The following is a 27,949-nucleotide window of genomic DNA, read 5'->3' as shown; positions in this document are numbered from 1 at the left end:
ATGCTTGGAAAAATATTCATGAATTTATCATCTTTATACCTTATATTCTAGGAAATATTTTGCTATGACAATAATGAATAATAAGTATCAAATGATAATGGAACGTTTATATCTGCCATCTCATTTCATCAGTGCAAAATTAGCAGCCACAGTGGGAACCACCATCTGGGAGGTGTTTTAAACAGCACCATTTAAATTCCTCCTGGAATTTGACACGTATGAGTTATAAGAAAAGATTTGGAGAGAATGGTCCCTTTAAAAGGGAACAAAGCATCTCAGTTTGGCCACAAATAACAGTCCTTGAGGAGACATACTGACTTTACCAGTGGGGAAAGGTGACGCTTAAATCCATCCTCTGAAATGTCCTCATAGTTTTATCTGGCTTTGGCACTCTGGCCTCCCCAACACCCACCGTCATGTGGCCTTGGATAATCTCCAGGTTTCTTGTTTAAACTGTTGCTGAAACCACTGGACGGGTCCAGCAAAATCATCCATCATTCTTTAACATAACCTAGAAGTGACAATGTGTGCCTGCATGTTTCTGCTTCTGCAAGCCATCCCCTCTCAGGGAGGAACTTAGTGTGTGTTTGAAGCAATTGATGCCTTTCAGAATTGCATTAAAAATCTTCAAGTGTCCTGGTCAGGCAGAATTATCTGGGCCCTCCAGTGCGTGCATCTCCAATAGCACCAGTTCACCCCCCCAATTCTAATACTTAGAGTATGCTGCTTCCCCTCACCAGAGTGCCAGCTCCTTGAAGGATATGCATTCCTATCCTGGTAACGCTGCCTCTAGCACAGTACTGAGAAGACAGTAGGCTTTTAGTAAATATCTGTTGTATCAATGAGTATGGAGTGAAAAAAAGCATAGATTTGGAGGCAAGCATATGTGGAACCCAATCCTGGCTTTATACACTATGTGATTTGGGATGAGTTCTTAACCTTTCTGAGCCTTAGTTTCCTAAAAACAGGTTATAGTAGCCAGTTCACAAGGAGCTGGGAGGCTGATAATAGATTATGCGTGAAAAGCACATTGTAGACTCTAAATGCTCTCTGGTTGTTATTACATTAATGTAACAGATCTTTGCCATGTATCAACTGTACACACCAGTCCAACCTGTGCTGTGAGCTGTAGGGAGGCAGAGATGGAGACGGATAGTTTCTCCTCTCAGGATGTGAGTGGTCTAACACTGGCTTCTTCTGTGTATCCCCTCACCCTAAGTATGAGACATTCCTCATTACTGGTGCTCTTCGTGGTACGCTGCCAGCGGTTTTGCAAAGCCTTTGTTCTCTGCTGCAATGCTAGTACTCAAGAATATTTCAGAACTGAGGAAGTGATGATGTCATATCCCAGCAGAATAAGAATCAGGAAAGCCTCCCATCCTAAAATTACAATGTAGCATAGTTTTTTTTTTTTATCATAATTAGATAACAATTCTTTATGAAGAAAGGCAGCTAATTGAAGTCAGCCACAGGGAGAGTGAGTTCAGATGTTTTCTGGGGCACTTAAAAGTGCATCTGATGGGGCTCTGTGCTCACTGCTAGAAGCGAGCTGACTAGAAAACTTGAAAGATTTGTTAAAACAATGAATCCTTTCCAAACATTTTTCAAGCCCAACTTAAGCAAGAGAGGGAAGGAAAATGGTACCTAAAAGAGAGTCCCCTGTGTCAGTTTATGATTGCTTATGTTAAAGAGAGGATGGAAAATCCCAGCATGTGTATAATTTTTTAAAAACACATTTAGCCTTGATTTGAAAGTACATGTTAGTGTTTAACAATGTTAGAGTAAAAAATAGTTTTTCCCCATGTATATTGACTGTTAAATGGTAGGAGGGTGGCAGGGGGGGCACATGCCGTGTGTGAGTGAGCATGTACGTGAGTGTGTATGTACATGGGCAGTATTTATAGATTCACAATCTCTATGCCCAAAAGGGAAAATACTTAAAACTAGCAAGCATTGGCTCTAAATGTTTTTAAATTAAGTGCTATGTTGATAAGTAGTTGATCACATGTGCCATTGATTAGTGACTCCCTTTTCTTTAACTAGGAGAGAAGTTTGTTTTTTTAATCAAATATTTTAAGTTCCTACTATGAGCAAAACATTATCCTGGGAACAAGGCAGAGGCACAGGTCAACCCTTGACTTTTGGATATTTGAAGACTTTCAGGAATCCCCAAAGTCTGGGCAATTTCATTTCCATTAAAAGTAACATGAATCTTTTCAACTTGCACTAAATGTTGAACCTTCCCAAGCTTGATTCTAGGCCCAGTTCTCCTCTCGTCCCCTCCCAAGGTTTCACACGCCATCTAAACGCTTCTGGCTCCCCGCTATGTACCTCTAGCCCACCCATCTACTTTGAGCTCCAGACCCATGTTCCACATTAAATCTCAACTTCGATATAGATGGTACCCCACATTCAGTGTGTCCAACCAAACCTGGGGATGCAGTCTAAGTGCAGTTACCACCATCCATCCAGTTCCAGGACACTTCGATCTCCTTTGTTCTCATGTCTAGTCCACCACTAGGTCATGCTGATTCTATTGGTTAAATATTTTTGAAATCCACGTGCTTCTCTCCTTTTCCACCATAGTCTCAGTCACCATGATCTCTTGCTTGGTCCCTTCTTCTCCTCTGGCTCCTCTCCAATACCCTCTTTTTAGAAATTTGAGTCAGATCAGGTCACACCCATTACATCAGACCATTTCACAAGTCCCATTGCTCATAGACAAAAACCCAGAATCCTTGATGTGGCCTCCAACACCAGCGTGGCTCCCTGGGCTGTACAGTCCTGCTGCAGAGCCTGGAATAATCTTCAGCTGACTTCTTTATACGGTTAACCTTCTGGCTGCTCTCTAGACCTTACCTCAAAAGAAACTTCCGCAAGAAAGCCTCTGCTAGCCCCTCAAACTGCCATAGAACAGAGTGCCTATCCTTCAGCTACATTGTGTGGCTGTACATTTGGTCGTATGATTACCGATCAGTGTCTACCCCAAAAGAGCTGTGTATTCACAAGAGTAATGACCCTTCTGTTTTACTCACCAGTATATTCCCAGCTGGAGGGCTAGGAGGGGGTTTTGTCCTGAAGGACCTCCTGAGCCAAGTGAAACTATTTGGAATTTATCCAAAGGGCAATGGGAAGAAGTCTTTGAAGAATTGGAAGCAGGGGAACAATGTGATGGGATGTACACTCTGGAAGAATCACTGCGGATGAGGCATAGAGAAATCTAGACAAATACTCTTGAAACACAGAAATAAGAGTCACAGTAACTGCAGGTCCTTGCCACTCTTTCTCTCTTCCACCTTTCCTCCCCTCCTCTCTAAATCCATTGAGGAGGTTACCCAGAGACCCTCTCAAACTAATGCTTGATCAACATCTAGTCATCTGAACATTGATTGAATTCCTAACTATGTACTTGACACAAGGGATAATAAAGTGAGAAATGGTCCAGGTCCAAATGTACCTCTTCAGCCCACATCTCTGTAGAAAGATTAGACAGTCTCCTAGAGACTGTCTAATAAGCAGAGTATAATCCAGTGGGAAAAGTGCTGCAGTTGGAGTTAGAATGGAGGTCTTGAACTCAGAGGATGTTATAACAAACACCCAGGTGCAGCCAGAAAATGCCTTACAGAGATGGTGGCATTTGAACTGGTAGGAAGGGTAGGATTTTGTTGGAAAATGAGGGGGCATTCAGTGGCTGGAACAGCATGTGAAGGGCATGGTGTGTTGGGGAATGGCTTTAGCCCTGGACGCGCGGGGTTGGGGATGGGAAAAGTGATGACATGTTGGGGCCACATTGTAAAAGGTCTGGTATTCTTAGTTCAGGGGTATGAATACCATATTGTGGGCCGCCAGAAATCACTGGACCACTCTTTTTTTTTTTTTTTTTTTTTGCAGTACGTGAGCCTCTCACCGTTGTGGCCTCTCCTGTTGCAGAGCACAGGCTCCGGATGCGCAGGCTCAGCGGCCATGGCTCACGGGCCCAGCCGCTCCCCAGCGTGCGGGATCCTCCCAGACCAGGGCACGAACCCGCGTCCCCTGCATTGGCAGGCGGACTCTCAACCACTGCGCCACCAGGGAAGCCCTGGACCCCTCTTAATATCTCTGGATTAAAAAACAATACATGAGGAAATACTTTATATTAAAGGTTCATAGAGAAAGGAGTGACTGAGCCAGTGAGAGCAGTGACCTTCTGAGCCCAAGAAATGCATGAGTGATTCTGGTTCTGAGGCAGATACACTGGGATCTGGGCCTCTGGTTGCAGTGAGCTGGGCCAGGCCTGCCCCTGAGAGGCTGAGTGGAGAGCCTAGCCGCACACACTTGCGTGTTCTGCCCTGACAGCCATCTTGATTGTTATTTTGCAGTTCCATGGAGAATGGGAGGCCACCCGATCCTGCAGACTGGGCCGTGATGGATGTCGTCAATTACTTCCGAACCGCAGGATTCGAAGAGCAAGCTAGTGCGTTTCAGGAACAGGTAACTCGGTCTAGAGAAGCACATGATGAACATGATCACCTCCCTCTGGTGAAGGCTGAGTGAGGCTCCCGACCATCCCAGCCCCTGAGAAACTGAGGGGGTGGGGGAGGGCAGGACAGGAGTGACAAGCTACCGATTCCTTCCTGCAAGAGAAAAACCCAAGCCCCGAGAGGAGAGGAGACACAGTCGCAGCTGCAGAGAGGAGGGCTCAGTCTCCTCAACATCTGCATCTTCTGAAAGACGGCACAGCCCTACCTTCCACACAAACACACTAGAAAGCAGAAAAGAGAGAAAAAGGAGGGACCAATCTGGCTGAGAGACATGCAGCCTCGTCTGCTCCTGGGCTTGGCACCACCTGAGCTGTTAATCAAGTCTCCTCCAGTTTGCTTGCTGGGTGCTGAGCAGAGTCTAGTGGAAAGAGGACACTAGACTCAGATAGACTCCGATCCTGGTTCTTGTAACTCTATGTGACCCCAGACAGGTTACTATGACTCTCTGAGTCTTGGTTTCACATCTGTAAGAGGAGGCTCTCAATGCCTAACTTGGTAGGGTGGTGCCGTGAGGATTAAAGGACAGCGAAGGCACAGTGCCTAGGATAGGTGCTGGCCCAACGTTGATGCCCCCAAAAGTTAATTCCCTCGCTCAGGTCCAGGGTTGGTACTGCAGAGAGGGAAGGAGGAGCAGGGGGTCCTTCCCAATTGTCTGGGTGAGTCCCGATTCCATTTTCCAGGCTGGGCCAGCTTTGTAGAGATGGTGCTCAAAGGGCTTTGACCATGAGGAAGCAAATCGGGGTACACGTGGTCCACACCAGACCAGCTCTGTAGGAAAACACAGAGTTCCCATCTCCCTGTCAATGAAGTCTGCAGTCTCCTAAGCATTACGTTTACTTCTCTAATGTTGTAATATAATTGAGAGAATTATAAAGCGAGCAATGTGTTTGGCTGCTTCTTGCACATCCCTTTAGCCATTTCTTACTCTCTCAAGCTGGGTTTGGGTAAGTGCACTTTTCTAATATCATAGATTCCAATCTCTAGATTTCCTTCAATCAGTATTTCCTTCAACCTGATCCCTATGCATATGTGTCTTTTGTTAATTTGGAAAATTTGCCAAAATAACAGTTTAAATCACTTCACAGCCACCAGGATAGCTAAAATTAGAAAGACTGATTGCAAATGTTCGTGAGGATGTAGAGCAACCGCACTCTCCTACGTTGTTGGTGGGAGTGTAAAATAAACACTCATACATCTACCCCATGATCAACAACTTGATTCCCCAAGGGAAATGAAAGCATATGTCCACCAAAGATTGGTGCAACATTGTTCAAATAGCTTTATTCATAGTAGTCCAAAACTGGAAGCCTAAGTGTCCATCAATAGGAGAGTGAATATACAAACTCTGGTCTACTCATACAATGGAATAAAGAAAAATGAAGTACTGATATATACAATAGTTTGGATGAGTCTCAAAACATTATGCTAAGTGAAAGAAGCCTTACATAAAAGAGCTTATTCTGAATGGCTTCTGTCTTAGTCCATACAGGCTGCTATAACAAAAATACCATAAACTGTGTGGCTTATAAACAACAAACATTTATTTCTCATGATTTTGCAGGTAGGGAGTCTAAGATCAAGGCACTCTCAGATTGGGTATCTGGTGAGGGCCCGCTTCCGAGACAGCTGTCATTTCACTGTGTCCTCACATGGAGGAAGGGATGAGAGAGGTCTCTGGGGCTGCCTTTTATAAAGGCACACATATTCACGAGGCCTCTGCCCTCGTGATCTAATTACATCCCAAAGGGCCCACCTCTTAATACCATTACTAATATCCCTAAGACCCATTGGGGGTTAGGTTTCAACATATGAATTTTGGGGGGACACAAATAGACCACAGCAGTTCCATTCAGTTAAACGATGAGAACAGGAAAATGCACTAGTGGTAGAGAAAAATCAGACAGTGGTTGCCTCTGGATAGGTGGGAGAGGGGAATGACTGGGAAGGAGCATGAGGAAACATTCTGAGTGATGGTAGCGTTTTGTGTCTTGATAAGGGTTTGTGTTATGGGTATATGCATTGGTGACCACATATGCACAGGTATATGCAAACAATTCAGATTTGTGTATTACATAGCCAATAAATTTTTCCTCAAAATGAAAAGAACTGTAAAAAAATAAAACAATTAATGGTATGCAAACTGAAGTATTCAGGGGAGAAGTATACTGATTTTGCAACTTACTTGGAAATGCATCAAAATATGGATTGATAGTTGGCTAGAGGGATGAGTAGTTGGATAGACATATGATAAAGTAAGTATGGAAAATGTTCATTGTAGAATCTAGGTGGTGGGAGTATGGGTGTTCCCTATAATATTCTTACGACTTTATGTTTGAAAATTTTTGTAATAAAATTGTGGGGGAAAGTAGCTCAGGTTGGAAAGTGGAAGGCTGATCAGCTGGAACATATTTTATTTTGGTTTAATGATATAGTGTCCAGTTGTGTCATTGTAGTTGAGTTAACTCACTTCTAAAATTAAATTTAAAGAATATTGTGAAAGGTTAACAAAAAAAGGGACTTAGATAAAAGGTCTCTTGGCCAGATTCCCTGCTGTCCAAAAGCATTTTTCAGAATGAGCTTTTGCTCAGACTCCTCTGGGGCAGATGTCCCAGATTGGGGGTGGGGATGTTCTTTGGGCCTTCCAGATTCTGGAATGGAACCGACCAGCTCTGAGCTCGGCCCAGGAGCAGGTACTTTCTCCCAAGGATGACATCACTCTGGCACCAGTGACAGTGGGAGGCAAAAGGGAACACAGTTTCCCAAGGCATCTCATTCAGAAGTCCTTCAAGGGAGGAAAGGAGCACCATCTTGCTTCTCCAACTCTGGAGCCTGAGAAATGAATTCCCAGGGGACTGGAATTTTGCAAGCATCATCTACAAGCTCAAGTTCTTCATTCTTGTGGAAAGGCAATTGGGCGGGGAAAAGAGTCTGCCTTGAATTATTCTCCGGAAGTGATCCAAATCTTCCTCCTGCTTTGAAATTCTCATTGTCTTTCCTCTTCTCATTAAAGGAGGTAGAGGGCAAGGAGGGAACCACTGGCCAGGCTCAGGCTGATATGACAAGCAGCTGCTATTATTTTCATGAGGACTGAGGATCAAGATCCTCTACTATGTTAACCTACCTCTTCCATTTCATGATTCAGAGGCCTTCAGTCTTTCACCTCCAAGGATCTTCCCGGCAATGGACCTCAAACAGTCAGCTGTCACTCACCAATCATCCCAGATGGGAAGACTGCAGGCCACCCCCAGGCCAAACACATGACCCTTTTAGGCACATCTTCTAGGTCACAGCAGCTGAGAAACAATAAGAATGGTCACATCCTGAAATCTCCTTAGGGGAGGCTTTGCCTTGCCATCTGATGGAAGCATGGCAGGGATGTGAACATCCCCTAAACCACCTTAGAAAAGGGCAGGTTCAGAAAGAGTTGCCAAGGGTAGCATGTCTCAGTTGACGTGAGAGCTTAATTTCTTGGCTGTTATGGATGTAATATTTGTGTCCCCCCAAAATTCACGTTAAAGTTAAAGCCCTAACTCCCAGTGTGACGGTGTTTGGGGCCTTTGGGAGATAGATGAGGTCATGAGGCTGGAACCCTCACGACGGGATTAGTGCCCTGAAAAGAAGTGACCAGAGAGCTTCTCTTTCCCTCTGTGCCATGTGAGGATATAGCACAAGGGCAGCCATCTGCATGGTAGGAAGAGGGCCCTACCAAGAGCCACATGTTGGCACTGTGATCTTGGACTTCCAGCCTCCAGACTGTGAGTAATAAATTTCTGTTGTTTAAGCCACCTAATCCATGGTGTCTTGTTATAGCAGCCTAAGCTGACTAAGACACTAACACTGACATCGGACATGTCCACCATCCCATGTGCCAACTTTCAGGAGAGTGTCTGTCTTCTTGGTATGATCTCACAGTACATTACTGGATATTCTCTTGTTGTAGCAACCAGACTCAGAGATGGATTTCTAGCAGCATGCTCCCTTGGAAGATGTCAGGCCATTGAGCGAGGTTTGTCCAAAGTGCAGGAGTGTCCCATGTTCCTGTGGTATGGAGGGGCAGCTGAATTAACTGGGGGATCTTTGTATAACCTCCTTTTGTCTATGCAGGCACACTGACACCTAACAATTATCTCCATTAAGTTTCCCACTAGTGCAATTATCTCCATCAGGTTTTCTTCTGGCCAACCTCTTTTGAGCCTCTGTGTGAGCCACAGGTGCAAACCAAAAGACTTATCAGGAGGGAAGACCCAGGGGCTTCCCTGGTGGCGTAGTGGTTAAGAATCTGCCTGCCAATGCAGGGGACATGGGTTTGAGCCCTGGTCCAGGAAGATCCCACATGCTGCAGAACAACTAAGCCCGTGAGCCACAGCTACTGAGCCTGCACTCTAGAGCCCACATGCCACAACTACTGAGCCCATGCACCACAAGTACTGAAGCCCACACACCCAGAGCCCATGCTTCTCAACAAGAGAAGCCACTGCAATGAGAAGTCCATGCACCGCAATGAAGAGTAGCCCCCACTCACCACAACTAGAGAAAGACCCTAACTGCAGGTCGCAAAGACAGTGTGCCCGTTGTAGGGTAGTCACTTCATTTCTTCACTATCTGACTCATTCACTCAGAATGTATGTGAAGAAGATGGACATGGAGAGGGGCCATTCAATGAAGGTCACTTAATTCATATTGTTCAGATCCTCAAACTCACAAGTGAGCGACATCAGTGCATCTGTTTCTAGAACAATATGAATCACTGAGAATTTTTTTCTCAGAGTATCATGACAAAATAATATGCAACTCATGGTGACAAATTAATTTTACTCCATATCGCCTCACTTCCCCTAAACCACATGAATAAGAACAGTATTTTACTCTGAAATGTCCAACTGGTTGTTTAAGCTGTTTGCCTGAAATTCCAAGACTGACATTTCTTTTCAGATGGCTTATTGCTAACTTTTGATACGTTTCTGAGGCCACTGACTTAGTAACTATAAATAAAATATTTTATTGTTACAAATTGCCAAGTAACACTAACCTCCTCAAATGGAGTTGTAAAGTGGGAAGGCCAGTCAGAGTAACCACGAGCATGGTCCTAAGTTATAGTTGGATGGACTTCAACTGTAGTGACTCTAGATGGATAGTTCTAATTAGACCCGGGACAAATCCAGGTTTGCAGAGGTTGGGGGAGAGAGGGAGATTAAAATCATACAATTTTAAGAGCCTTCCTTTGGAATAAAAGTACAAAATCATGATACAAAATTGCTAAGGCAAAAATTACGCTTCATTAACTTCATGGTAAATCCAGCTCTGGGACTTCCTTGGTGGCGCAGTGGTTAAGAATCTGCCTGCCAATGCAGGGGACACAGGTTCAAGCCCTGGTCTGGGAAGATCCCACGTGCCATGGAGCAACTAAGCCCGTGTGCCACAACTACTGAGCCTGTGCTCTAGAGCCCTCGAGCCACAACTACTGAGCTCACGTGCCACAGCTACAGCTACTGAAGCCTGCGCGCCTAGAGCCCATGTTCTGCAACAAGAGAAGCCACCTTGACAATGAGAAGCCTGATCGCCGCAACTAGAGAAAGCCTGCGCACAGCAAGGAAGACCCAATGCAGCCAAAAATAAATAAATAAACAAACACACAAATAAATAAATAAATCCAGCTCTGAATTAGACCAGTTAAAATCCCACAAATTGACCATAACTTTTATTACCTTTTCAGCATATTATAATACCAAGTACTGGAAATATATGAGGTGATTTGACACCTGATATTTCTTAACAGTCTGAAATGCTTAAAAGATTTTGTGGCATAATGAACAGGGGAAGTGGCAACTTAGACTGCTGATGTGTCCTTTTAGCCCACAAAAATTTAGAAAAGAGTTAAAAAACAAATGGGTAATGCTAGCAATAAGAAAACAGCAAAGAGAATGGAAGCAAAACTGATAAGGAAAGAACATTTTGAATTTTTTGATTGAAATAGAATAGATTTCTATAGACCAAACCCCCAAATTGTTGTTTAAATCATTCATGTGAAATGAGAAGTTATAATACATTATAAGATAGCCAGGTATGTGGTGCTTCTTTGGCTTATTCACTTGTTCATTTGTTTCCATAGCTGTTACAGCTTTTTCTAACACTTATGAAAATAAATATAAAACTATTAAAGTTGGAACTTCCCTGGTAGCACAGTGGTTAGGAGTCCACCCGCCAATTCAGGGGACACGGGTTCAAGCCCTGGTCCGGGAAGATCCCACATGCGGTGGAGCAACTAAGCCTGTGTGCCACAACTACTGAGCTCTGTGCTCTAGAGCCTGCAAGCCACAACTACTGAGCCCATGCACCTAGAGGCTGTGCTGCACAATAAGAGAAGCCACTGCAGTGAGAAGCCTGCGCACCGCAACGAAGAGTAGCCCCTGCTCGCCGCAACTAGAGAAAAGCCCGTGCTCACCAACAAAGACCCAATGCAGCCAAAAATAAAATAAACGAAACTATTAAAGTAAAATAATGATCATTATTACAAGTATTATTTTACTTTAATAAGGCCACCTGAAACTATTGTAGGTATGAGAATTGTTTGAAGGAAGCACGGAAGATTCTGGGCAGAAGGGGGATTAGATACAAAGGCATGGGGGCATGAAAAAACATGATTTATCTTGAGAACTCCCAGTACCTTGGCATAAGAGGTGTGGAGCAGGGAATGCCTAAGGATAAGACTGAAAGATAAACAGGGGTCCGGATAACAGATAGTCTGTTTGGGTGAGAGGGACTAGGAAACCACTGAAGGATATTGAGTGGGGAGTGCCAGGGTGAGATTTGTGTTTCTGAACGATCAGTCTCGTGACAATGTGGAGAGTGGCTTGGAAGACAAGGAGACAGAAGGCAGGAAAACTGATATAATCATTCCATTGGGGATGGAAAGGAAGAGATGGATTAGAAAGACCATCTGGGGAAGAAGGTCAAGAGAATTTAGTGGATCATTGGCAATGGAGGGTGAAGATTTGTCCTGTCTCAGTTCTCTACCTTAGCCCCAGGACTGAGCTCACTGCTCAGTGTGGGAGAGGGAGGAGGCTTGGGTGATGACTGCTAGATGTCTGGATTTGTTAGTTGCAAAGAAGTGTCATTAACCAGGACTTTAGTGAGAGGTCAGTTTTGTTTTGGTTTGTTTTTAAATTTATTTATTTATTTATTTATTTATTTATGGCTGTGTTGGGTCTTCGTTTCTGTGCGAGGGCTTTCTCTAGTTGTGGCAAGCAGGGGCCACTCTTCATTGTGGTGCGCAGGCCTCTAACTGTCGCAGCCTCTTGTGGTGGAGCACAGGCTGCAGACGCGCAGGCTCAGTAGTTGTGGCTCACGGACCTAGTTGCTCCGCGGCATGTGGGATCCTCCCAGACCAGGGCTCGAACCTGTGTCCCCTGCACTAGCAGGCAGATTCTCAAACACTGTGCCACCAGGGAAGCCCCGAGAGGTCAGTTTTAAGAGAGATGGAATGAGTACAGTTTGGGGCACGTTCAGTTTGAGAGCATGTAGGCATCTAGTGGCTATATCTAGAAGACAGCCCATGGGAAGGGCGAGGCCTAGAAAGAGAGACATGAGAGTCATCAGCAGTCATAGGAAGGGGTGAGGATGAGACAGGCATTTAAAAGGGGAAAAGAAAAAGGCCAAGGACAGCACCCTAGGGAGCACCCAGGTTTCAATTGTTAGGAGAAGAAAGGGAACTGGCAAAAGCATCTGAGAAATACTCAGTGTGAAAGGTTGTCTAGAAACCAATGACAGGAAGAGTTTCAAAAAAAGTGAAATGATCAACAAGGTCAAATACCTCAAAAAGGTGAAGCCCAATGGGGTCTGCCAATGACAGTGGAGTTTCACTGGAGCTGGGGGTGGACTGGAAGGTGGAGGACTCTTTCCTCCAAGTTGAGGAGTGAGTGGGAGGCAAGTGGAGGGAGCTCCAGCAGTAGGAGGGTCGTGAAGACGTGAGAGCTCTTTTCTAAGAGAGGAGATGCTCAAACTTATTTACATGCAGGAAAGTAGCCAGAAGAATTGGACAAGTTAAAATTGAATGAAATTGAGAACAGTTCAATGAAGCAAAATCCCTGAGGACAAGGAAAGGGATGAGATCAAAAGAGTGTGGAGGGGCAAGGACATGGAGAAATTTGAACCCTCATACATTGCTGGTAGGGATAGAAAATAGTGTGGCCGCTATAGAAAACTGTTTGGCAGTTCTTCAAAAGGTTAAGCATAAAATTACCATATGACCCAGCAATTCCCCACAAAAGAATTGAAAAGAGGGACTCAAACAGATACTTGTACACAAATGTTCATTGTAGCATTATTCACAATAACCAAAAGGTGGAAACAACCCAAGTATCCACGAACAGATGAATGGATAAATAAAATGTGGTACCTAATATGCAATGGAATGTTATTCAGCCATAAGAAGGAATGAAGTTCTGATACAAGCTACAAGATAGATGAACCTTGAAAATATTATGCTCAGTGAAATGAGCCAGTCAAATATTATATGATTCCATTTATATGAGATATCTAAAATAGGCAAATTCATAGAGACACAAAGCAGATTAGAGGTTATAAAGGGCTAGTGGAGAGGAGGGAGTTATTGCTTCATTGGGTTTCTGTTTGGTGATGGAAGAGTTTAAAAAACAGTGGCAATAATTGTACAACATTGTGAATATCACTAATGCCACTGAATTGTACACTTACAAATAGTTAAAATGGCCTATTTTATGTTATATATATTTTACTGCAATAAAATGTAACGTCAGGTAATATACATGAAGATTCAATTTGGTCAATATAAAAAAATATATTGGGAATTAGTTCTGAGCAAGACAGGGACCTCTTCCTCTGTCCTTCCTGTGCTCTGGGAGCATAGGTAAGGATGTGTGCAGATACAGCTGAGATGGCCCTTGTCCTAAGGGACATTCAGGGAGTTCCTGACAGTGGACAGGATGGGTAGAAGTTTACTAAGGAACTAGAGGAGAGCAGTGAAGGTTAAGAATGGCCACCTAGGGGAATGGGAGAGAGAACTGAGCAACAGTAAATAAAAGAACTGTTGATATATTCTCCTGACCCAGCCGAGACTGGTACACTGCACATGTTTAGTGTTCATCTTCTTGGTTTCTTGATTTTTTTCTCCCACTTCACCAGGTATAGGAATCAGAGAAGCTGGATTGATTGCTAGACTGCTCCTGGTTGGAGTGTTTATGGCATGGGCACAGTAGAGGGCTAATAGCCTAAGAGGGTGATTCGAGAGGGCATGTAAAAGAATGGTTCCAAGGGCCAACCAGTGGGTGCAGATTTGATACAAAAGAGGAGTCTGCAGGGGACTCATTACCCTGGAGAAAGAGGAGTTGAAATGAAAAAGTGGGTATAATGGGAGGGAGGAGTGAGAGATAGACTAGGATATGGGACTTCCAGCGTGGCAGAGGTGGGACTTTTCTGGTTGATGACATTATAAAATTAGGTTCTAATAAGGAAGGTGAAGTTGTAGAAATGGTTGGTGTATTAGAGTAGACATCAACTGCTGTCACAAGTAGATGAAAATAGATATAATGGCTTAACTATAGTAGAAGTTGCTTAATATAAATAGTCCAAGGTTGTTGGTGGAGGTGTTCTGCTCCACTGTAATTCAAGGTCCCAGGCTGATGGGAGATCTGTCATCTTCAGCTGTATGCTTTCAAGATCACTTGGGCACTGACATCCAGTTGGTGTAAGGATAAAGTGCAAGAAGGAGCACACATGGTGGTTTTATGGGCCAGGCTGGAGAGAGGTGCACGTCATCCCTTCACATGTCGTTGGCCACTATGTGGTCACATGGCCACACCGAATTGCAAGGAAGTCTGGGAAATGTGTAGTTGTGTGTCCTGGAAAAAGAGCAGCCTTGCTACACTTGAGCTTTAAAGCCATTCTTTAAAGCATTGGCTGATGTGACACTGCTACTTAGTTCTATCTTTAAGTCCAGAGATAAATTTCAAAAAGACTAACCTTAAGAGATCAATTGAAGTGAAGAAGCCTTATCTGACCATACATGGGAAGCCTTCACTTCTAATTCTATTCCTTCAATCTATTATTTCTTTCTTATCTAGGCAGAATTCTCTGTAACCTAGTTTCCTCATTTGATGACATGAGTTTCAGTCTCTTTCCTTCATCAGAAATGTGTGCGTGATTTTTTTGGAATAGAGCCCCTTTATCACCCATTTCGTGCCCGCAGCAGATATCCACAGGGAGATACCCATTACATTACTGAAGGCATGAGCCTGCATAATGAGCAGAAATGGATTTTGTGTCTGATATAAATGCAAGACCCATGTTGCTTCCAATTGTTACTTTAACAAATGAGGTAAAGACTTCTTTTTGAGCCCCACAGATAGTTTCTGTCCTCCAAGATGTATATTATCCACCCCAAATTTTCCACCAATAGGATTGCAAGGCAAGCACAGCATCAGCTGATAGTCATTGGATGATAGTGTTGAGCTCATAGTCACTCCACCCACAATGAGCTGCAGAGGTCAGGGAAGGGGTGGGGACATTGTAGAGGATACCAGCCCCAAATAGGAATTTCTCCCCCAGAAGAGCCTTTGTCCCAAGAATCATGTGATATGATTCAAAAGGTCTTGCTGTAGACTTGAGTAGTCTGCCATCTTCCTTTCCAAAGTTACCTGGAACGTCTTCAGAAAATAAACTCTGTGTCTTGGTGAGGAAAAGTCCTTTCAAGAAACATGGTGAATTACTACAAAGTACTGGGGATGCCACAAAATGCTTCCTCCTCTGATATTAAGAAGGCTTATCACCAGTTAGCTCTTGGGGTCCACGCAGACAAGAACCCAGAAAACCGGGAGGCAGCTAAGGAGAAGTTCAATCAAGTAGCAGAGGCCTATGCCGTCTTGTCTGATGCCGAGAAACACAACAACTATGACAAGTCCAGAAGGAATTGCATCAAAAGGGAAAACAGGAGATGGCAGGGACAAGGATGATTTGAAGGAGGAACTGTGGTTTGAGAGGCCACACTGTGGCTTTCAAATTGTCTTTGAAGATAAAGAGCCCTTCTCAGGAGACTGTTTTCCCAGTGGCTGTGTGGGTAGGACCAGGAGGTTCCACTTCTCCTTTTTTTATGTGACCCCCATACTGGACACAGGATTTTCCACTTTCGTATCCCTGGGCTCTGGACCAAATTCCCCTTCCTCTGTGACATTTATACCTTTTATAAGCAGTGGAATGGGAAACTTCAAACTGGTCACCACTTGTAGCCAGATAGTGAATGGCAAGGAAGTTGTTATAAAGAAAGTTCTAGAATATGTGAGGCAGAAGACTGAAGTGGGAAAAGAACGCCTGTTTCATCAGATTCCTCCATGTCACTGGTAAGGAGTTGCTGCCGTGTTCTTCCACGGGGAGACTTTGCTGTGAGGCTGGTGAGTCTGATGCTTATCAAAGACAGAATTGGAATCTGAGAGTGTGTTGAACTGGAATGGACAGGGTTCAGCTTAATACAAATTTCTCATTTCACAGAGGGAGGGAATAAGGGCCAGATGCTCCATAGGAACTAGGAAGCAGCAGAGTTTGGCTTCTAGCCCAAGTCTTCTGATTCTAAATTGAGCCTTCTTTTCTCCTGTACTCTATCTGGGACAGTAGAGACCACCACAGATATGGCCTTCTGAGACATTTGCAGGGCCCTACCATTATAAATCCCACTGACTCCTCTTCCTTTTTTTTCCCCGCCCTACCTTGTTATTATCCATTGCCTCTTTCTTGATGGCCCTTTTTCTCTTCCTAGCCTCTTTCTCTTTGCTTCTTCTCTCCCCACCTCTTCTTTTTCCCCATTTCCAATGGACCATATCATAGTTAAGCTTAATTGAAAGAGTCACCTGTTGTATAAAGTTGTCAGAGAAAGAGTGAAAAGTAAATGGGTTAAGATTTTTAAATATACTTTTAAAAATAGCTAGGATTTATCGACTGCTCAGTAGAAGTAAGGAATTCTACTTCATGTATTATCTCAATGATCTTTTCAGCAGTGAGATACAGTAGCTACTTCCCCCCCCACCCCCATATAGATAAGGAAATGAGGTGTAGAGAGATTAAGTAACTTGCCCCAGGCCCCGCCTAATAAGCAATAACATAGTGTCTTACTCTGAAACACATGCTTATCTCCTGAGCTATAACATCTACGGATTCTACTCATTTATTTTTAGATCTAGGGTCTTGGCCTCATTGGAAATTTACACCTGTCATCTCTAAACCTTACTTCCATGCATGAGTACTTGCGGGAACTTAAGTAGGCAAGCATTTTGAGTATTATTGCCCAGCAGGCACTTGGTTATTCGAACATGAAGACAGAAGACAGAAGCAATGTAAAAAGTTTCACTGAAACTAACAAACAATTATCCCTTAACACAGAAATGTAAACAAAATCCCAAGATGTGAATTATATTTTTGTTTTGAATTTTGGATTGTTAATGCAAAATCATGGGATTTTTTTCATTTGTTTGTTTAACTGGATCCGGTCACACTCCAACTCCTTCATTTATACACAGACTAGCCTCCAGAGGAGTGGTTCCTTGTGGAAAGTTACTGATGGAGTCTGCGTTAGAACCTCTGTCTCCCGATTTCCAGTCTCACGCGCATCCTAGTATACCATGCTGACTGGCAAAAGTTGGATTTCATTTGCCTTGCAAGCTTTTCTAGAAATAACATCACAAATGATTAACTTTCTTAATCAAGGAACTTTCCTATGTTTGTGATTTTTATGAGACACATTTTTATGTAGTCTTTGAACTTTTTTAATCTCAGTGAATTTTCTGAACTTGAACAAGAATATACCTGCATCCGTCTGGCAAAGGGTAGCTTTCAGGCAGGGGACATACTTCCAGAAAAGAAACAGAAGATGGATTTGGAATTGGAACACATCCCAGTTCTTTCAAAGCCTACACATTTCCACTTAGTAGTCATTGAGAACGTCCTATATGTCAGACACGGTGCTAGGTGCGGGATATGAATTCATCATTTTTAACCTCCAAAATTCTTCAGGGGGTTATTTCCATTTTACAAGTTTGGAAACTGAGGCTCAGGGAAGTTACGTCCCTTACCCAGAGCCACACAATAAGTTGTGGAGACAGGGTTCAGACTGCAGTTTGTTTGACCTGGAAGCTCCCATTTCCATTATGCCATCTCCACTCCCATTCATCTGAGCTGCCATAGTCATGGTTTCAGAGGAGAGTTTTGTTGTATATATGAATTATATTCACTTCAAAAATTTTTAAATGAGGAATTCCAGATGGAGCTTTCTTTTACCAACCCTCATCTGAGGTGAACGGCAGTGTAGCTACCAAACAAAGGAAAATCAAATTGGAGCATGAAACATGATTTTCCATTTTGTCTTAAATAAAATCCAAATTTCAGCATTTTTCACAGACGTACTTGGCTTTTGACAGAAATGCTGAGTTGTAGAAGGACTTTTTGCCAACAAAGATGTAAAAAAAATTCATTTGCAGTTAGTCAAGGAAGTTTTCTTGTATAGAAATGAAAGCAGTGGCATCTCCTCCTGGCCCCCGTTTAAAATATGTGGTAAGTTAAATATGAGCAAACAACAGCAAAGGAAAGATGGAGAGCAGGAAGGGCTTTGCTGTTTTTGGAAGCAGCCCGAGTGAATCACTATTCATCTCAGTGTGTAAGATAGAGCATGAGCTTTGATGTAACCTGCGATTCAGATTCCTGTGACCTCACAATGCCTTCAGAGCTGCTGCAGTGGTTTCCAGGTGTCAGGGCTCCTCTCCAACTCTCATACTTGCAGGTTTTACTGATGGACAGTCTTTGGGATTACTAGCTGCCTAAATAGAACAAGATACTTTAGGATTGAAAAGTCAATTCCTTTGTCCTTAAATAATTGTAAAATGAGGGCTGCAGTCTGTCCCGGAATACTGACGTGTGATTGTGTAACACAAAGCTCAGGGAGCACTTGCAAGGGTGGTATCTCATGAAATCCTGTCAAAACCCAATATCCCATATTATCAACCGAGGAGACAGAGGAGGAAGGGACTTGCCTAAGGTCACAAAGTGGGTGTTTCTTCAGCCCCTAGCCCGGTGCTGTACCTCCCACATACTCAGACATTCAGAGCACATCTTCCTCACAGCCTGGCAAAATACATGAGAGACTCTGGAGGAATGGCCCTCTTGGGGACAGTGTAGGAGGGAGTCACAGTTTTATGTAGCTGCAGTTGCACACAGTGCCTCCTTGTCTGTCCATCAGTGGGGAGGTGGGTAAAATCATGAACAGCTGTGTCGAGGCTTACTGAGCATGTGCAGCTGGTCCATCTCTTGAACCCAGGTTTCCTAAGAACCAGCTCAGATTCTCCTCACAACAAACAATAACAAAAAGAAGGTGGTATTCGGCATTCTTCTCAGTGCATCCTTTCCAAAGGTTTTCAAACTGTAGACTTTCTATATTTGGGGTCCTTATCCCTTTCACGAGAAGCCTATTTTTATTTCATTCCAAAGGTTTGTAGTCTCCAGGGTACCTGGAGTGAAGTCCACCTGGTTGGGGACTTGAGAGGAGTGGGGAGTGGACTGCGAGGAGAATAGGGGAGGGAATCTGTGGTGGGCACAGCTCTGCCCCTCGCTACCTTCTTTGGAATCTTGAGGCTCCACTGAGAGGAAGTGGGGTAGCATGAGACTTGATATTCAGGTTGAGGCAGAATGGTTCTCCTTTTAAAGGACAGGAAAGAAGTTCACAGAGAGTAAGTCATTTTTCCAGTGTCCATTGTTAAGATTGAAAAGGTTTCAGAAAACCCAAGGCTCTGGTTCCCATTGGTCCATCGAGACAACACATATTTACTTCTAAGTGTCAAGAGAAACAGAAGTGAGTTATGAAAAGAACATCGGCTTTGGCCATAGGCAGATGGGAGTTCAAATTCTGTGCCACCCTTTCCTAACTTCTCAGGCAGGCTAACTTCTTGCCTTGATCCTTGGTTTGCCTATAAAATTAAGATAGCAATCCCTGCCTGTCCTAATTTATAGGGTTTGTTTTGGAATTAGACAAAAATTCTGCGTAAACTTCAACAGATTTTACAAGTGGAAAGTGTCATTATTCCTTTCAGAAGCAGCATCTTTGATCGTTCAGGGTACATACTCCAAGCTTGCTGTCAGTTTCTTAAGATGTGACATTTGTGATGTGATCTTGAAAACAAGATCAGCTATAGATTATATTTAACTCCAAAATAAATGTAAAAGGTGGAAGATAAAAGTAGAAGATTCCATTTTTGGCACTATTAAAAAAATAATGTTTTTAGCGTGGAGACAAGCAATACGACTTCTTCCTTTGACCTTGCTTTTTTTCTTCATTATCCTTGAGCTTTACCCTCTGCTTCCATTATAGGAAATTGATGGAAAATCCCTGCTACTGATGACAAGAAATGATGTGTTGACAGGACTTCAGTTAAAATTGGGGCCTGCTCTGAAAATCTATGAGTATCACGTAAAACCTCTGCAGACAAAGCATTTAAAGAACAACTCTTCATAGTATAGTCAAATTGGGGTCTTGGACCTCAAAAAATACATAATGACATAATTTAGTTTCATGTGATGAAACTTTGTAAACAGAATACATACATGTGTATATGTAAAGAATCTCAATCAAATGAAACGTTATCCTATTGGATAGACTAGGCAATCCATCGGCTGACCTGAACTCAGCCAGGAGGAGCGAGGACATGTGGACAGGATGGTTTACCTTGTGGAGTTTGTCAAATAGAATGATCTTTGATGAGATTAGACAGCCCTCCCCACAAAGAGGATTTTCTTCGTAGTTTGCTTTCCCAAATTCCTGAAAAAAGAATCGAATGGTATGAGCATCTTTCAGTTACAGTTGTGGGAAGATCAAAAGCAAGAACTTGGGGAGGGGGAGAAAGAGAAAGGGATTGTGCCTCCCTTGAATTCCTCTGCTCCTCAGAGCTTGTGTTATTTGGATGGAATTGCCGACACCCTTTTTTGTAGAGGGTCCTCCACTTGACCTTATTAAGGTTTCACTGGGATATGCTGCGCTGTTTGAAACGGACATGCATCATGGCCCCTTCAGGAGCAGACTGTAGCTCTGAAAAGAGAAATTCTGTTGTATTTTGGGGACATCCATCCATCTTCAGCTAGCTTTCATGGGGGTAATGGTATTTTCTGCATAGATCTGCTTTAAAATTGGTTCTTTGTTTCTGAAGAAAGCATTTTTTTTTCACTTTATGGTTTGTATTTATAATAATTTGTTTCTGAAGAAATTTGCCAAGAGTTATAGATTGAAAAGCCTTGTTACTAGTACAGAATATTTTTATATATATATTCCTTCATGATGGTGTAATATTTTTTTAATTGCTCTGATGCTTTGTTTGATTTCCAATTTGAGTACTTGTTTTTAAGAACTTGAAAAAGTGGGCTTGCTACATCTCTGTTCAAAGAGACATTTGTGCAGTCTCTGTGTGTCAATGCCTTGTTGAATTGGTGCTTTGTGGTCACAATAAAGCATTGCTTCAGTTTATTCCCAGTGTATTTATTTTTGATCTTTTCAGTTTGGTTGCCTCTTTGGTTGGGCTTAAGGATTAAGGTAACTCCTTGAAACCATGGAGAGAAAGTTAAGCCTTCTTTAAAAAATAAACGTTAGATATTGAAAACATATAGATCTATATGTAGATTTATCTTCTTTATGAACTGAATTGTTTATTAGGCCTTATTCCTTACCCCCATCCAACAACCAAGTTTAGGTGTCATTTTAGCCAGTTTTTTTTTTTTTTTTGCTGTAGGCCAGTGGGGGAAGGGGTGTTGTGGGGTTTTTTTGAAATTCTGATGAAAGCTTTGGACCCTCCCTCCAGTTGAAAGCTCATATTCCCACATACAAAACTTTGCAGAGTTGATGGACTCCCCAGAGTTCCCTCTTTCCCCTCCTCAAGTTAATAGTCCTTATTTTAGAGAGTGTTATAATTCAGTCCCCTGTGGAGATATTTTCTCTAAAGAAAAGAAAGTCTAAAAAGATGAGAGTGAAAAGAAACAGAGGAAATGGTATAGTGAGTGGGGTTCAGAAATGTATTCCAAATTAATTCACATTTTTCCCCAACTAGGGATTGATCCCAGTGAAAGTGAAAGTGCGGCGTCCTAACCACTGGACTGCCAGGGAATTCCCTGAAACTTAAGGAATGCTTTGTTTTGCATAAGTGGGAGAAGGATTTACAAAAGAGACATTCTCCATCCCCAACTTTCCACAGTCTACAAAACACATAAGACCAAAAGGCAGAATATAGTAAAGTACTGTGAGGTGTGATAGTGGCAAAACAGGAGGACTACACCTGCTGGAGACCTGGGTTGGAAAGAAGGGACAGAAGATCAGACAGAAAGAAGATGGAAGGAAGGACAGAAAGAAGATGGAAGGAAGGACTTAACCTCTCTGAAGGAATTTCCCACAAGTGAAATAGTGATGATGTTTGAGCCCTCTCTACTTCAAAAGGATAGCATGAGGAATGTCCGAGCCCTGCTTCTGTGCGTCTACCTGATTCCTTCTGTATTAGTTTGGAAAAGATTTGGCTGTGAATGATAAAAAAAAATTGCCTGCCTCACTACCCCACCAGGTAATGTAAACAAAACAGAAGCTTGCTTTTCTTTATGTAAATGTCCAGATAGAGGGGCTAAGGACGGTAAGGCCCTCCATGATGTTAGGGAAGTAAGTTCCTCCTATCTTTTTGCTCCATCATGCAGCTATTCATTCCCAGAATCATTTCACAGCCCAAGATGGCTGCTTCAGCTCTCACCATCACCACTTGAATTCCAACTAGTGGGGAGAAGAAAAGAGAAAAGGAACATACCTCCTTCCTTTAAGAACACTTCCAAGAAATTGTAGTAAGAAGTAGTATTACTTCCTCTTATATTTTGCTATCCAAAATTCAGTCACATTCCCATACCTAAGCTGCAAGAGAAGCTTGTTTCTTAGAGCCGGTGGGCCCAACTAAAATTCAAAACTCCCATTATTCTGTAGACAAAGGAAAAGGGGTATTAGGGGACAATTTCCTGTTAACACTGTCAGCCGGCTGTTGAACACTGGGGAAAATGACACTGAAAGTGTGTATTTTTCTCTATGTATCTTCTCTATGTATTGTATTTTTCTCTAGATTTGAACTTGGGCTCACATTCCCTTCAGTCTCTGGATATTTTTTATCACAGTTACCTTTCACAGCTGTTGGAAGCCTTGTTCACTACCCCCAACCTAACTCAACTAATCATTAGACCTGGACTACTCTATAAATGCTTGTCAGAAAAAAAAAAAAAAATGGACAGGAAAATATCTTAATTGAAAAGCAAACTGAAAAATAATCAAATCATTCCTCAGTCTCTGTTGACAGCTTTCAGGCAAAATTAGCAAATTAAAGATAGTCTGCCTTTCTTATACCCAGAATAAAGGCCTATGACAGGCAGGCCTGAGTGCCTTGGCAATATCTGAAGGTGCTTTCCTCCCTCCCTCCTTCCCCCACCCCATCCAGGGAAAAGCAGTGTGATCAAAATAGGCCATAGAGAGAGGCTGGAAGTACTTGAAATTCAGCAGGTAGGCAGCCTTTGTCTCCAGACAGCTGTAAAACCAGAGATGTCTGATTTCTTTTCAGATCACACTGGATTTCTATTAATGTGATCTGGGTCTGCAACAAACAGCAAAAACGCATGCTACATAAGGAAGCAATTCATAAGTATAAGTGGGAATGAGCTTGCCTTGAAGGCAATATGTTTTATGTGAGAACTGTTTAATGATGAATTTGATTATTCTCAACCAGAGGCGCAGACAGGATATCGGAATCACGAGGGATTTTAAAAAGTAATTGCCACTCCACCTCCCCTCCCCACATTTGAACCTCAGATCCAGACTCTACAAAGGACATTTAATGAATTGATTTATAGGCAAGGTCACAAACCGGTTGCTTTTCAGTAGAATCTAAGCTGACGTGTTTTCCTTTGGCCAGTGCAGTATGTGTATGTTTTTACAACTACATCTGTGTTCTTCTAAGTGAGGCCGAAAGCTCCAATTTATTACAGTCTCTTTACTTCCCTAATATCTTGCAACCAGCAGCTGCGCCCTTTTACACTAACTGGACTCTGATCTATAACAAGGAACACACACAAAGAGCCTCCTTAGAGTAAGTTAATTCAGGAAGTAGAAATTGCATGTAGATTTAGCTGAAAAGAAAACATGCTGGCATATTGCATTGGAATGTGCAGCAGGCTTAAGCATCATTTTTTGATACCTAGTGGATAGGATGACAATGAAAAAGAGACCAGTTGGTAGCAGTCTCTTCATTTTGTCCTCAACAAATATCCTATGTGAGCAGGAATTTGTCCCTCTGAGCTTAGCATCCACTGTCAGAGGCACACAGTGTCCTTCTATTGCATTAGTGAAATATATCTTTGAAGGTATTTAATTTGAAAGTCTAACGACCTAGAGTTGCCCAACCACTCCCATATTTAGAAGCCGAATGCAAAAAGTACTTGCTGATGGTGAACCATCTGTCTTTGACGGTCATTACAAATGGGATCTGCAGGGGTCAGGTCTGGGCAGAGAGCCATTAAGTGTTTTCTGTAATGATTTGCAAGATGAAGTTAAATGTTCAAATACCTGACTGCTATAGGACTGATGTGCCTCTTAGAAAAAAACTTGTTAATTCTGCTTCTAAACCAGGAACAGAATCTACAGGAAGGAGAGAGCATGCAATGGGTGCATTAATGAGCAGCTTGTTAGCTTCATGCTGTAGCTCTGTAGGCAATTAAGTATTTTGTGTACCATTTCTGGCCAGTACTGGCAGTTCTATACAGAGAGAAAGAGATTAAAATGATCACATCCAGGCTTATTTGGTGACTGTGGCTGCCGTGTCTTTGTGAACCTCAAGAAAATAGTGTCTAGTCTAACAGAGGGGCAGAATAATGGAGGACCCCGTGAGTAAAGCAAGAGCAGTTTTTGGCTACCCACAATAGGTAGCTAGGTTGATGTCTCTTTACCTTAGTTGGACCAGGTGTTCCTGTTTACAGTTGTCTTTAGGGAGAAATCACAAAAGCTGAGGATGCCAGGCAATCTCCAAATAAAAAATATGTCCTTCTTCCACAGAATAAGTAAAGTGGATTATACTCTATTTTTATATACTGGGAAATAGACAATTTGAAAATAAGACTATAAAATTTATCAGAATATAAATGTATTTTGAGGAAAACTCAGTAACACTCTTCAAACAACCAGCAGTTCCTGCCTTTAAGAATGAATGTTTGGGGCTTCAGAATGTTTGGTGGTGCAGTGGTTGAGAATCCGCCTGCCAATGCAGGGGACACGGGTTCGATCCCTGGTCTGGGAAGATCCCACATACCGCGGAGCGACTAAGCCCCGTGCACTACAACTACTGAGCCTGTGCTCTAGAGCCCGCGAGCCACAACTACTGAGCCCACGTGGCTAGAGCCCATGCTCTGCAACGAGAAGCCACCGCAATGAGAAGCCCACGCACTGCAAAGAAGAGTAGCCCTCACTCGCGGCAACTAGAGAAACCCTGCACGCAGCAATGAAGACCCAACACAGCCAAAATTAAATAAATAAATTTATTTAAAAAAAAAAAGAATGTTCGGGCCAGTATCCTCTCTGCTGTGCCAGAACCCAGTGACACCAGTTGAAAAGCACTGTGGTACAATGGTGGAAGCACTGGGGCTGCTCCAGAGAGTTCTGAGCATGAATCCAGCCCCATCATTGACTTGACATGGGAACTTGGGTAAGTTGTACGGCTCCTCTTAGCCTCAGGTACCTCACCTATTCTCTAGTGCAGATACAGAGAGCAAAGCAGCACTAGCCTGGCACTGTCCAATAAAAATATAAACATGAGCCACATACGCAATTTGAAGACTTCAGGTCTTCAAAATCCACTGTGTATTTTATACTTACAGTACATCTCAGGACAGACAGCCTCAGTGTATCAGTTAGGATTCGTTTCAGTTGACAACCCAAATAACAGTGACTTAGACAAGACAGAATTTCTCTACAGTATATATGAGGTCTCAAGGTAAGCAGATAAGAGTTGGTATGGCTACTCCATAATCGTTGGGTCCCAGTCTTCTAGAATTTTGCTCTACTATCCTCAACACATAGCTTCCTATGTGGTCCATGATGGCTGCTTAAGCTTCAGTATCACAATTGTATTCTAGCCAAGAAGGAGGTGGAGGAGAGAAAGATACCTATTATGAGAAGTTTCATACAGCATTTCCACTTGCACCTCTTTAACCAGAACTTAGTCAATTTGGCCATACCTAGCTGCTAGGAAGGCTGGGAAATCTAGTCTTTCTTTCAGGCAGCCAAGTATTCAGCTAAACAAGGACAGGAGGATGGATACTGGGGGGAAGCTAGCAATCCTTCCATAGTACCAATCTCATAAGGTTGATGGAGGATTGATTGAGAGTACATTGTACAGTCATTAGTATTACATGACGAGTGCTTTAAAGTGTGGTTTTATTACTATGATCTCACTCCATTTTAAACCCAGCCCAGTCCCAGAATTAACAAACACATGCTAAACTCCAATGTATTGTTCATCTGGTGCACCCTAAGATTACTGAAATATAAAACAATTACTTTCTTAGGTCCTTGGATATTGGGTGGTTCTAGATGCTTTATCTTCATAAAGGCACATAAAAGGAAAAAACTTGCATAATTTAAGCGCCATGAAAAATTGTTATGCTGAGTTACGGAAAATGTGCTCAGCAAAATGTATATAAGCTTTTATTGGTCCCCAAAGACATAGGGAAGTTAGTTTGAGGCATTTGGTGCATTCTAAATACATCCTCTTCCTAATCCAAAATGAACATTCAATGACATTCAAAATGGTTTTGTGAGACAAAGGAAAGGGAGACCTCTGATACCTTTGTGATTTTAATGAAGACGTGTGGGTCAATAATAAACAGCAAAAAAAATTTTTTAATAAAATTTTTAAAAATCTCAGTAGATCTGCATTAATTTGAGCCAATTAGGTTGACATCAGTTTGTCTAATTGTCTATTTGGGCTGATTTTATAATGAATTTTTAATGCTAACGTGACTTCTCCCAGCCACCAGAATGTCTGTAGGCTATTCATCAGCCTTCTGTATGGTGTGCATGTAGAATGCAGAATAAGTTAACATTGGCCTAATTCACACATAGTTAAAAGGGAAAACTGGAGATTTGAATCCACAGAAGAGGAAGGGAGCACTGGACCTAGGGGTCAGGAGACCTGGGTTCTAGTCCTGGATCCACTGCCGACTTATCTATATAAGACCTTGTACAAGCCTCTTAACCTCTCTTGCTTCAACTGCCTCCCATGTAAAATAAAAGGTTCAACTAGAAGTTTATTTCAGCATTCAACGTCTTTGATTTTCTAAGAATCCAATTATTTGATTTATATGTGTCACTGCTTCTCTCCACCATTCGATTAAAACTCACAGCATTGTCACATTTTACAATGTCATTTCCCCTTCATAAATGTTCTGTGGTTTCAGTCTGATTATGATTCTCTCTTGGCTGTGTAGTGGGCTGGAAACAGCTGCCTTTCTTGAGAATTGTCAAATTTGCTTATTGTACAACCCCGTAGCTTTCGCTTTAAACTACTCTCACTTTAAACCCAGGGTGGAAGTATCTCCTCTCTATGAACAGGACCTCTACACAAACAGAGCCTGGAGTTGAGAGGATGGGAAGGCACAAACTTCCCAAGTGGGTCACTAGGATGATGGTAAGTGGGGCCATTTCTAGTTTTACACTTTGTTTACCAGATCCACGTGTTCTACTTTTGGGAGACATAGCACCATATAAGAATCAAGTGTTTAGGGAAGGTACTACATCCTGGGGGATGATACCCCATCATCACATAGTATCATCCCCAACCTGGAGACCCAGTTATGCCTTTAAAAAACCACTCCATCACTATCAGGCCAGCAGCTTCTGGATGGTGCAGTATGTGCTAGGACAAGTGGATCATATGGTCATTTACAAACTGCCACATCTCCTTTAAAATAGGTATTTTGGTCCCTTAGTCTGAGTAATGTTATGCAAGATTAATGTGTAAGCCCTTGGACAGTGCTGCTGGCTGAGTCCCCACTGGCAGGAAAGGGAAACTTATATCCAAAATATATATCAATTCTAGTTAAGATGAGTCACTGATCCTTTCAGAGTGAAAAGAATCTATGTATTCAATTTGCTGCCAAGTAGCTGATTAGTCTTCTCAAGGATTTGTGCCATAAAGATCTCACTTGATATTGGTCTCTACCACTAGAAAGTTGGATATTTGTTAGCAACAGTTATGATCAGTAATGGAAAGCAGGATTCCATGCTTTTGGGTCCATGCATAGCCTCTGTCCCTGCCACCATGACTACTCTATTCATGAACTCATTGTGCCAGCACTGGGATTGCCAATGA

The 27,949-nt window shown here is 42.6% G+C and overlaps 2 protein-coding genes across 2 annotated transcripts in view; both read left to right on the top strand.

Annotated features, from left to right (window-relative positions):
• The window catches only part of SAMD13 (sterile alpha motif domain containing 13), a gene marked incomplete at its 3' end in the record, with an annotated part of 42,528 nt that extends 22,488 nt beyond the window's left edge, over positions 1-20,040 (top strand). The window contains exons 2-3 of the mRNA XM_082647985.1: positions 4,359-4,470; positions 19,897-20,040. Of these exons, the coding sequence (XP_082504111.1) occupies positions 4,359-4,470; positions 19,897-20,040 (256 nt within the window). The remainder of the gene's footprint in view (positions 1-4,358; positions 4,471-19,896) is intronic.
• LOC309828781 (dnaJ homolog subfamily B member 8-like) lies at positions 15,251-15,893 on the top strand (the record flags this gene model as incomplete). Its single annotated transcript, XM_082664329.1, has 2 exons — positions 15,251-15,450; positions 15,614-15,893. The coding sequence occupies 2 exons, from the start codon at positions 15,251-15,253 to the stop codon at positions 15,891-15,893; spliced, it is 480 nt and encodes a 159-aa protein (XP_082520455.1).
• Positions 20,041-27,949: the final 7,909 nt, after the last annotated feature.

The sequence above is a fragment of the Grampus griseus genome, assembly GCF_964374135.1.
Source record: "Grampus griseus genome assembly, chromosome: 1".
Taxonomy (NCBI): Eukaryota; Metazoa; Chordata; class Mammalia; order Artiodactyla; family Delphinidae; genus Grampus; species Grampus griseus.
This window is presented reverse-complemented; position numbering and strand designations above follow the sequence as displayed.